The 11,864-nt window shown below is 44.9% G+C and overlaps 1 protein-coding gene across 3 annotated transcripts in view; it reads left to right on the top strand.

The window, feature by feature from the left end:
• Positions 1 to 7,320, top strand: part of Ccdc60 (coiled-coil domain containing 60) — a 165,021-nt gene extending 157,701 nt beyond the window's left edge. For all 3 annotated transcript variants that reach the window (XM_010604079.2, XM_010604077.2, XM_010604078.2), the window contains 3 exons: positions 1,798 to 1,929; positions 4,771 to 4,960; positions 6,957 to 7,320. In XM_010604079.2, coding sequence (XP_010602381.1) covers positions 1,798 to 1,929; positions 4,771 to 4,960; positions 6,957 to 7,058 — 424 coding nt within the window. In that variant the 3' untranslated portion in view covers positions 7,059 to 7,320. The remainder of the gene's footprint in view (positions 1 to 1,797; positions 1,930 to 4,770; positions 4,961 to 6,956) is intronic.
• Positions 7,321 to 11,864: the final 4,544 nt, after the last annotated feature.

The following is an 11,864-nucleotide window of genomic DNA, read 5'->3' as shown; positions in this document are numbered from 1 at the left end:
GGGGAGGAAGAAGAGGAGGAGGAGAGGAAGAAGGGGAGGAAGAAGAGGAGGAGGAGAGGAAGAAGGGGAGGAGGAAGAAGAGGAGGAGGAGAGGAAGAAGGGGAGGAAGAAGAGGAGGAGGGAAACAACAACAAGGAGGGAGAGCAGCAGGAAGAAGAGGAGGAGGGGGAGGAGGGGGAGAAATTTGCTGACCTGCAAAGTTCTCTCTCAGAGGTGATTTTCTGACGACCTCTGAGGACAAGAACATGCAATGCTGGTCTAGAGGCTGGAAAAGGGCATTACAAAGTCCCAGGGCAGGAGGGGATGTGGGGCAGGAGGGAGAAACAGCAGTGAGGGCTGTGATCATTGGGACTTGATTCTAAGAGCACCAGCAGGCCATGGGGCCCTTTCCCTCTCCCAGAAATTCTAACAGCTGCCCCTCTTCCCAGCCTGTGCCTTGACGCCGGCGCCCACCTGTCCCCAGGGAAGTCATCCACTCAGTGCGGGCCGTACGGTGACCCTGTGGACTACGGTGATCAGATGGCTCTCTGGGGACAAGGGTGGGAGAAGGCTCACCCCAACCCTTCCTTTTGGGAGCTCCCCATCAGGTGTGGGAGACAGACAAGCCGACAGGCAATTTCTCCACAAGGTGGTAAGGGTCAGCAGGATGACAAGCAGAGGGCTAAGGAAACACAGAGAAAAGATACACTTCCTGACCTGGGACAGCCATTAGAAGTCTTCCTGGAAGAAATCACATTTTTAGGGCAACAACAAAAAAAATAGAAGGTATTTCTGGGACACCGTATTAATCAGTGTACTCCACAGAGTATAGTGAAAGCTTTGTGTTTATGTACCATGGGTGCCTCACACAAGATGGGGTGAGGGCTAGAATTAGACCCATGTTATAGAGAATAAAAGTAGGCTCAGAGATATTTGTCAAAGGTGCCCCAAGTGGCTGGGGAGCAAAGATAGAATTCAAAGCCAGAGTCACAGTGGAAAATTTAAGGTGAGAAGGCGTTCCAAGGAGAAGCAGCAGTGAAGTCCCCGAGGGCAGAAAGGGCACAGCGAGCCAGGGAACTGCCAGGAGTCAGCAATGGCTGGGGCTCAGGAGCCTTGCAAGGTGACCAGAGAGCAAGACAGAGGCCAGGTCAGAAAAAGCTTTCCTAGCCCAGTAGCGGAGGTTGAACTTCATCTCAGAAACTTTGATCATGAGCCAAGGCATAAAGTTCTGGACACAGTCATGAAGCTGAAAAATGTTGGAGGGACTGAATAGCCTGGTGCCTTGGAGGACAGGTTATTCAAAGTTATGTATTATGAATAAAATGGAAAGCCTCTGAACAGCATGTCGAGGGGGGTTGGCATGGTTATATTTATAATATAAATTCTCCTGGGAGAGAGGATGTATGCACAAAATGATAAGGGGAGTAGGGAAGAGAGGAACCAACATGAATTAAACACCTACTCTGTGCCTGGCAGTGAGCTCGGTACCCTGCACACGTAACGTAACTAATCTTTACCTCTGAAATGTGGGAAGTATTACCTTTCATTTTATAGGCGAGAAAACTGTGTCAACACAATGAGAAGTAAGAAGAAAGGGCGAGGTAATAAAAAGAGGCTAGTTTAGCAAGAAAAGTGTTTCAGATCCATGGAGAGTTACAACACCTTCCACTGAAAGCAAGAGCACAAATTAAAGAGTAGCTGGGAGGGTTAAGAAGGGCCTCACTGAGGAAAAGATATTTAAGTCAGATCTCAAATGGCAGCCAGGGAGGTGAAAGCAGGGAACTGATTCCTCTTCCTCTTTCTCCTACAACTTTGAAGGCGCCAAGAAGAGAGAGGCCTCCAGAAGTTCCGTGCTTTTGGCCTCGTCTCAAATTTTCAGAACGATATAGCAAAGATGAGACAACAAATCTCTGTAGTGAAAAGAGACGCGGAAGAAACTGCTGACCACTGGTAAGGATCCTGAGAACCAGCTAAGACAGTCCCTGACAAAGGGACAGGGAGTCATTACAACATCACAGTTCATTCCACTGGCCTTCAAAGTGTAGAAAAACATCACCAGAAACTCTCCATGGCCCCCAACAGGGTGCACCAGTTAGGCTAAATCCAGAGCTAAATCAGACAAGAACTCACCGGTTTCTTTCTTTTTTTAAATTTATCTCTTGCATTTCTTTATTCAACATTCAACAAATATTTAATGAACACTTGCACAAGGCAGACTTCATTCCTACCCTCGTGAAGCTTACATTCTAATAAACAGCTTTTATTGAACACTTTACACTATGTGTTATGTTAAACATTTGCACACATCACCTCATTTAAACATAAAGTCACCGTCATGAAATAGTTCTACAGTATTATTAGTGTTACTGTTACTGTTTTAAACCCCCACAAAACAGAAGTCAGAGAAATAAGTAACTAACAGCAGTTCTGATAGAGGAATCAGTTTGGATAGCTCAAAACTGAAAAATAATCTGGCCTGCATACATAGCATTGATCATACACATAGTTCTGACCCCTAAGTTGAATGCAGAAACTCATTGGTTTCTGAACCATCGATAACCTAACTTGTTGCACTCTCTATATTTACCTTATGTTTGATTCTGCTATATAAATAAGGACAACCAACTTGCTGGCCCCAGGGGAGGAGCAGACAAAGCGCCTCAACCTGAAACCTTCTGCAGATTCTGAGGTCTATAAAGTGATCACTACATTTCCAAAACAGTCTAATTCCTCGAGGACATACCACCAATCAGACACACCCAAGGAACACCGAGGGGTGAAGACAAATAACAAAAAGCAGCAAAATTTTTGGTGTCCCCCTGTACAGTAGGTAACCAAAGTTAACAATACTGTTATTGTGTGTTGCAAAATAATGAGAAGATTCTGAATGATCACCACAAAGAAATGATAAAGGTTTGAATGACATGCTAAATATCCTGGTTGGATGAGTACACACCCTATTCATGTACTGAAATGTCACACTTTATCCCTTAAATATGCGCAGTTGCTATCTGTCAACTAAAAGTAAATAAAACTTTTAAGAAACAAAATAGACATCGGGCAAGGGGTGAAGCTCAGTGATGGAGAACTTGTCTGGTAAGCACAAAGGCTGGAGTTTGATCCTGAGCACTGCAGGGGAAAAAGAAAAGACAACGCAGGCCAACTCAGCGATTTGGAAACAATAAATTGAGTGACTGCTAGATAGTTCGCACTGCCACCCTAAATAAATTTCATAAAACATCTTATTCCTCCCCCTAAATCCTGAGAAGCACATATTAACCCCAATTCACAGATAAGGAAACTGAGACCCGAAGAAGTTAATTCATGTATCCAACATCACCATCCTGGTACATGGTGAGTTCAGGATGGAAGGTCCTGCCCCGCCCCAGTCACTGTGCTCACTGGCAGTGAACAACTGGAGTCGGGTGAACCGTGACATCACAGACCCTGTGCCAGCAGGGTGACTGAAGCAAGATCTAAGAACAAGATGAGAAAAGTTAAAGACACACCCAGAATCCCTTCCCCGACGTTAATGATGTGCCTCAGCCAGGTCCCTGGCAAAGTGGTGGGACCTTCCAGGACTTCACGCTCCCAGTGCATTACTCTCCCCTACGCTGGCTTACAGGAGGCTCTCCAGAGGGACCCTCCTGAAGGCAGAAGAGGGTGAGTCTTTGGCAAGTCTTCTCCCCTCTTTCTTTTTACAGTGCCGGAGATCAAACCCTTTGCACTGAACTATGTGCCCAGTCCATTTTCTCTTCTTAGTTATGACACAGGCAGGACCTCACTAAGTCACCGGGTTGCCAAGGCTGGGCTCAAACTTGCAGCCTTCCTGCCTCAGTCTTCCCAAGTGCTCTCTCTTCTTCCGGAGGGAAGCAGAGAAGGGAAAATGAGAGTTATAAAGTAACTTGCACAAAGGTGTTACAGTGGGAAATTAATGCTGATCCTCCCACAGTTGGATTCACCCCACATTCCTAGTGATACAATCTCTGGCATCATTCTGAGGGATGCAAATGCCCTCCATAGTAACATTAAAATGAAATCAAATGAACCACAGCCTAGTAACAAGGATGCTGAGTTGTAGCTCCTCATTCATCCTTTCAAATTATGATTACGGAGCACCTACTACAAATTAGGCACAGTTCTAGCACTCAAGGATGAATAACTCAGGCAAAGTTCCTGTTGTCATGGGGATTCAATTCTATACAAGGAGACGTGACTATATATACGTATACATCATTGTATTCTTTCATAAGACTGAAACACACAAGCCCCAGACCAAGCTTATTCATTATGAGAGAGATGGAAAATACAGACACACACACGCACGCACGCACGCACGCACACGTACACGCACACACACACACACACACACACACACACTTTTGTTACCTTTGTCATCTTGAAGGTAGGGGCCCCTCTGGCATCCTGGTAGGCCTCCCCGGATGTGTCCATGCCCACCCTGGCCTGATGAACTCTCAGAAGGGAAGCTTCAGAATCCCTCCTTCTCTCCCTTTTCACACTGTCTGCTTGATATAAAACCTGTAAATTCACCCCTTCAACGGATACCCTTCATTTTATTTTCTAATAAAATATAAGTCCTGTTCCAGCTTTTCCAACTCCTAAAAAAATAAAGATTTGCCTGATCCGTAGGCCTCTTAACAATGTAAGGTGGAGGAAAGGTCCCAGGTAGAAGCTTCAGCTGCCCTGCAACATCCCCTGAGCAGCAGAAACAAAGGGGGAGGCACCTCCCTCCTACAACTCCCTAACTCACCCTCTGCTCTCCCACTGAAGGTACTTTGATCTGTTGTCCAAACTCCCTGAGGATCTGAAGAACTACAACCCTGCCAAAAAGATCCTAGTCAAACTCCAGAAGTTTGGGGAGAACCTCGACCTGAGGGTCCAGCCCCATGTTCTCCTGAAGGTGCTGCAGGATCTGAGGGTCTGGGAACTGTGCTCCCCAGATGTTGCTGTAGCTATTGAGGTAATCACCACCTCCTCCCTCTCCCCATGCCTCAAGCGCTCTTATTCAATCATTTCTTAACATCCGGGCATTGTTTTGAGAATGGAGGCATCACAAGCAAAAGACACACTACAGTCCCTGCATCACGGTGCTCCTCATTTAATAAAAGAATCAATACATAACTGTGGTTGTTCAACTCCAACCCCAAGGAACATTAGATTCCATGCAAATGGAGCCCTTTGGATGCTAAGAGGCTTTGGGAAACATGAAGAAATAGATCATCATAAGGAGTGCTCCAAATGCAGCTCTGAAGGTACAGTCCATGGGCCCACAGCATGGACCTCACCTGAGTGCTTGTGTAGAAGGCACAATCTCAGGCACCAGACTGTATCTGCCAGTTCAGAATTGGCATTTTAATGGGATCCCAGGTGTGTTGCATACACAATAAAATTCGAGATGCTCTGGTTTGAAGTAAATTAACAGAGACCTTGTTGCTAGGGCAACTGGGGAAGTGGGTTTTCTGTGGGGTTTTTTGATGTTTGTTATTTTAATTTTTGCTTGTTTTTGCAGTGCTGGGAATTGAACCCAGGGCCTTTGCACTGAGCTACATCCCCAGCCTCTTCGATTCTTTATTTAAAGACAGAGTCGCACTAAGTTGTCAAATTGCCCAGATGAGACTTGAACTTGTGATCCATCTGTCTCAGCCTCCCAAAGAGCCAGGATGACAAGCATGCACCACCATTCCCACCTGGAAGGTGATTTTTAAACCGAGAGCAGAATGATGAGATACAACCATACAAAGGAAGGGAGAGAGCAGGTCAGGAAGAAGAACCCACACGAGCAAAGACCCCAAAGCAGGCCAGGACTTGACTTGCTGGAGGAGCTTGTTAGGCAGTCACTGGGTGTGGCTGGCTGTGGGGATGCTCGGCGCCAGGAAAAATGGGGAGGTCAGTCTGTGCAGACCTATGAAAGTCAGGGTAAAGATTGAGGTCTCTATCTCAAAGGTGCTAAGGAGCCATCGAGTGGCTTTCAGTAGTCATTACCATCACTACCGGAAGTTCCTGGAGCTCTACTCCCTTAGGGCATCAAAATCATCAGTAGTAGGGGCTCCACAGCAGGGATTAACAGGTGCTCATGCACTTCCTTAACTTTATCAGATGGCATATGGGCATTTTAATCAGCCCTTTAAAAGTCTGCAAAGGAAATGACTCAAGCGCTGGATATCTCCAGCTGGACAGACTTTGCGGGTCTTGGCCACTTCGTACCAGACTGGCCCTTCTGCAGATGACCTTGGACTATGAGTGTAGGAGCGAGGCCAGAAATAGGGGTAGGGGGTGGCCCTGTGGACAAACACGGATGTCCAGAACCTACACCCCATGCCCTGTGAGGCTCTTTCAGGAAAGACTCTGGCAGGCTAAGCCAAGAGTATAGACCCCAGCCAGCACTGGCCAGTTGTGAGGTTCTACTTCTACCTGTCACTCTTAAGGATGCAGGAAGAACATGGTCCTTGACTGAGTACAGGGAAAGGATAATAGAAGCTTTCTCTTTCTCTGAGGTGCATTCTCAGCCCTGAGTAAAAAAACTGAGCACTCTCCTCTCCAGGAAGATCATTACAGAACTTCTGATGAGCTGAACTTGGGGGTCTATGAATCTAGAGTCTATAGGAAACAATGTTTTGTGTGTCGTAAACTGTTGCCTGGAAAGCAAGCCCAGAGCTGTTATCAATTCTCAAAGAGATCTATGAACAAATGACTTTTAAAAAGAGATTAAGCAGTAGAAAAGAAAAGAAATGCATTCAGCTAAATTGTCCTACCCTTCTCAGAGAGCAAAAAGGAGAGGCTTAAATTGCCAGGAAACTGGTCCCTTTTCCCAAACCAGTCAGCTCAGCCTGATGACAGCTGATCCTGAATCATTAGGATCAATCACAAATTTTCTAGGATCTTGACGGGGAGGTGGGTGAGACTAGAAGCTAGCTTTCAAGCTAAATTCTGAGATTGCCACTGTTTTTAACCCACAGTTTGTGCGAGAACACATCATTCATATGCCTCGTGAGGATTACATCACCTGGCTACAAAGCCGAATCAGTATGACCATCAGATCTCACAGTACCCTGACATAGTCTGGACCTGGGTCAGCCAGCTGTCCCATTGGAGGAGGGTGAGCCAACAGTACGTTCTTGTGTCCTACCTGAGTTCTTGCTTCCCGCCTGCTCTCTGGATGCTCGTTATGATACAGTAAGATCAACTGGAGACTGGATCCTGGAAATATTCTAGAGACAGACTGCTAAGTGGTCCTCTCCTCAACCCCACACCCTGGCCTTAACCTCCAAGTCTCTGGTCTTTGCTTCAGACTGACTCTACTGACTTCTCCAGATTCCTTTACCCCACTCCTTTCTCTCACATTCTGGATAATAAAATTGAGATGAATGTTTAATGTCTGGCTGGAAAAGAGTTGGTACTATGGTATTCAGATTCTAATATTTATCACTTGCTGAGCTTGTATTGTGCAACTACCCCAGTCCTGGGTGCTTTGCCTATTATCTAAATTTTGCAATAATTTGGTTAAGTAAGTACCAATGACATTCCCATTTCACACAATTGGAACTAAGATATATTTCTCAACATTATAAAAACAGTTGTGGATGGATGGATGGATGGGACAGATAAATGGCGTTCTCCAAAAAGGCAATAGTGTGCAAGAATATCTTAGCCATAAGAACACTTATATATCTTCTAGTGGCTTTGGTTGCAAGAGAAAGCTTATCTTCCTGTCATCCCCAAATATGTGGGAGTTCATTGCCGTGTAACCTTTTTGCTCATCTTGTTCTAGCGCTCATCTACATTCTCAACAAGCTAGGAACTGTAGGTATTTATTTATTTCAGTGGTAGCTGAGCTGCATGGACAAAGGACAAGTGAACTCCTTTTGCATTACATCAGGATTACCAGAATATCCATGTAGGCTGGGTTTCAATGTCTCTCCATGAAAATCTAGAAGCGAGGAAAAAGAGTTGAATCATAATTATTATTCAGTGTAAGCAACATCTCACTCATACATTCACTTCTTCAGTCATGGACTCATTCAGTGAATATTTATAAGGAGCCCAATTTACGCCAACTAAGTTCTAGATGCTGAAGGTATAGCAATGCACAAGTCCGCCAAGATCCCCGCTCTCATAGAGGTTACATGTACACTAGTCAGCAAGATGTGATGGGGAGACAGAGGACTGTGTAACATCGCACCTCCCCGTGTAGGTACCCTACATCTTACATGCTACCCTGACAACTTCTGGCTAAACAAAGATGAGAGACACAGAGCCTCTAAGGAGATGACAAAATCAGAATCCTACACATCTCTTTATTAAATAGGAACCTGAGTGAGAGGGAGCAGAAAAGATAGGAGAAAAGCAAATAGAGGAGGAGGATGGAGAGGAAGAATGAGAACAAGAAAAGGATGAGAGGGAGAAGGGGAGGCAGTTATTAAGTAACAGGAGAGTAAGAAAATACCATGGGAGAAACTAACCAAGGAAGAGTTCCCAGGGTGGGGCTGGCGGAAGGGTCTCTAAGAACTAAAAAGGCAAAAACCAACTGCTTTACTTCCTTGCTTAGACCTTCAGTTATTTCAGCTATAGACCCAACTGTGCTCTGGAAGCAATGTCTTGGGGAAATAAAGGATAGGGGGTGTATTCTACGTCTGAGTCTGCTCGGGAGCAAAGAAAGGGCTTGGGGGACTTGGAGCCTAAATGCACTAAAAAGAGTTTAGTAGGAACCAGAAGTCAAAGCTAGAGAAACTACTATTACATAATCTGTCTATTTGTAGAAATCCTAAATGAACAGCTTGGTTTCTCAGTTGAGTAACCAACCGGACTATGTTTAAGCTTTGAAGTACAGGGCAGAGGAAGGCAGAAAAGAGGCCACAGAGGGAGAGGGAAGCCTTTTTTTTTTTTTTTTTTTTTTTTTTTTTTGGTACTAGGGATCAAACTCGGGACCTTGCACTTGCAAGGCAGGTGGCAGAAGCACTGAGCTAAATCTCTGGCCCCTCAGCCAAATTTTTAGATGCATCAAAGGTCATGTCATCAAGTTTGTACTTCATCCTACTGGTAGTAGGGAGTCACAGCAGGATTTTGTACAGCAAAATAATGAGATCTGCTTTCAGGGGGAAAAATGGCTTCCGTGTGAGTGAAAGGCAGGAAACAGAGAGGTAAGAGGAGACTGCAGCCATGATTTGTGGGAAGCAACAGCCGGGAAGATAGAAAGAAAAAACAATTGAAAGGATGTTTAGTCAACAGAATCTGGCATGACAGATTATAAGGTGGGAGGGGAGGAACAGTATCAGGAATCGTGGGCACAGGGTGAGGTTTTCAACGTACCAGGAAGAGGGGCAGAAAAAAAGTTCAGAATGAGAAAGAGAGGAGTTCAGTTTGAAACGATTGAACTGGAGAAGCCTGGCGGCCCGATGGAGAAGGGAGAGATGTAGAACTTGGGTGAGAGGGCTGCGCTGGACATGGAAAAGTGACAGGTCAGGATGGTGACGGTACGAAGGACGAGGAGATGCCAGGAGAGGAAAGGAGAAAAGGGCCTTTGACCATAGAACCACAAGATACTCAGGATGTGGCATTTACAGATGGGCTGCCTCACCCCGATCCTGCGCCATCCTCTCTCATGCCATCGTCACCACCTGCCAGGGCGGGCCCCTGTCTTCTTCCTGTGCTGCAGATGATGACAACGGAGGCTCCACGATGCGTTCTGCAGACTTTTTTTTTTTTTTATTTTTAACTAAATTTACATAACTGACACATAAAACTTTTACAAGTTCATGGCGGTGCCACGGATACAGATATACACTGTGTCGTGTTCAGGTTATGGTGAGCATCTCAGTCTCCTTAAACGTTGCCTTTGTCTTTTGTTTTGTTTGTTGTAGTGCGTGCTGGTGATGGAACCCATGGCCTCACAAATCCTAGGGGCCCATAGCTCACCATTTATCATTGCTTTGTGGTGAAAACATTAAAACTCCTTGCTTTGAGCTTTTTGAAAGATAGAGTTACATTTTGTCACCTCTTACTCATCGCGACCCACCTCTCCCTCCCCCCATGTCCTGAGACACCTGGGAAATACCCCTGCGCTCACCACTACCCCAGCCTTCGGCTATACTACAGGAAGCCGTGAGAGTTATGGAGCCGTCGCAGTCGTGCCCAAGGAATGGCTCTAATGCGGTAGCTCCCCGGCACTGCGTTCGCTCGCATTCCTACTGCATCCCAGAGTTGTCCAAGTTTCATCTCCAAGTGCTTTGTCTTATTTGACGTTCACAGCATCTTTCATTGGGACATTCATACATTTTGCAGCTAAGCAGACTGAGACATAAGATTGTTTTTCCAGCAGTCACCAGCAGGCATGTGGCAGGGCCACAGAGAATGAGGCTTGTGTGTCCAGGACAGGAAACTGCCGAAATCACAAGATTTAGGCCACGCTCCTCGGTGGCGCTTTCTGGGCTTATTTCTCAGAGCTACCTCTCCATCTAGTGGTCATTATTAGTATTACCCTCCATCCCGTCCTTCAAAATATAACCATCCTGACAGAAAGGAAGAAAGCAAGTTTCAGCCATAATAAGGAGACCTACTGCACTTACCTACACAAGGAGTATTTACTCAAGGGAAGATCTTTCATTATTAAAGTATATCGGCACTAAAGGAAGCACCAGTGCTCTAACAGCTAGGCTGGTCGTTCCCGTCCCCTATTCTGACCAAGCCAGCTGAGTGGTTGTAATGAGAGCTTGTAAAACTACATATTCCCTAGAGAAACTTTTTCAGTAAAGTACCAGATAGTAAATATTTGTAGCGTATTCTTTTTATATCTGAAGTCCTTTAAAGTATAGAGACCATTCTTAGATTGGAAGTCATACACAAAAGTAGTCCACAGGCCTCTGGCCCCTCTGCTGGGAGGAAAATATAAGAATGGAGAAGAATCTCTTAGTCTTCCTAAAAGGCAGACAGGGGAGCTATTGAAAAATAGAGTGAAAATTTAGGAAAAGGGATTTTTTGCACTGTTCATAATAGTTCTTGTCTTTTTATGGAAAGGGAATGTATTATATGGGGTAAAACTTTGAGCAGTGCAAAAGGACATTAACTAAATAGTAAGTCTTCCCTCTCTCTCCAACTCTCAGAGCCCATTGTCATTTAGAGAAGCAGTTAGTGTCTAGTAGCTTAGGTATCTTCCTGGGGCTATTCCGTGCATGTACAAACAAAAGCATTTTTAATTGATTAAAATGAATCCATATCTATTAAAATGTATCTGTATCTATTGTATACTTGGTGGCAGTCATTGTCCTAAGTGCTCTGCAGGTTCATTTTAGTTTATCTTCATAACAGAGGAGCCTAGGGATGAAGAAAAGTTGAGAGATCTGCCTGAGGCTACAGAATTTGGGTTTGTATCCTGTTTTCTTTCTTAACAGACACAGTGAGCCTCGTAGATAACTCCCGTGATACTTCATTTTGCTAGTGGTGTTTCACTTTGATCTTTCCACTTTACGTGAAGGGGGACAGTGGCTGAAGTTTCATATCAATGTGTTGAAACCAGCAGCCAGATTGTCATCACCAACCTTAGTTGACATTTATTTTAACAGATCCCAGATCAAGGAAGCACTGGACCAAAAGTTAACAATCAATTGTAAAAATGGTATCCCAATAAAAACTCATGTTAATATTCAAAGAGCTCCCACATCACTACCCTTTTAACCCAGTACTTCTCTCACCCCTAAGACTCACCTGCCTGACTGAGACTGTCCTTCCCTATCTTGGGGCCTACAGCTATCCAAGTAAAGCCAGAGGTAGAAAACATATGGTAAAAACTTAATAATAGTGTCATTTTTCTAAATGCCTTATGCCAAATACTACATCATTGATACATTTGCTGGGGGAGTCCTTACAATTAC

The sequence above is a fragment of the Fukomys damarensis genome, unplaced genomic scaffold (assembly GCF_012274545.1).
Source record: "Fukomys damarensis isolate Sample0158 unplaced genomic scaffold, DMR_v1.0_HiC HiC_scaffold_12, whole genome shotgun sequence".
Taxonomy (NCBI): Eukaryota; Metazoa; Chordata; class Mammalia; order Rodentia; family Bathyergidae; genus Fukomys; species Fukomys damarensis.
This window is presented reverse-complemented; position numbering and strand designations above follow the sequence as displayed.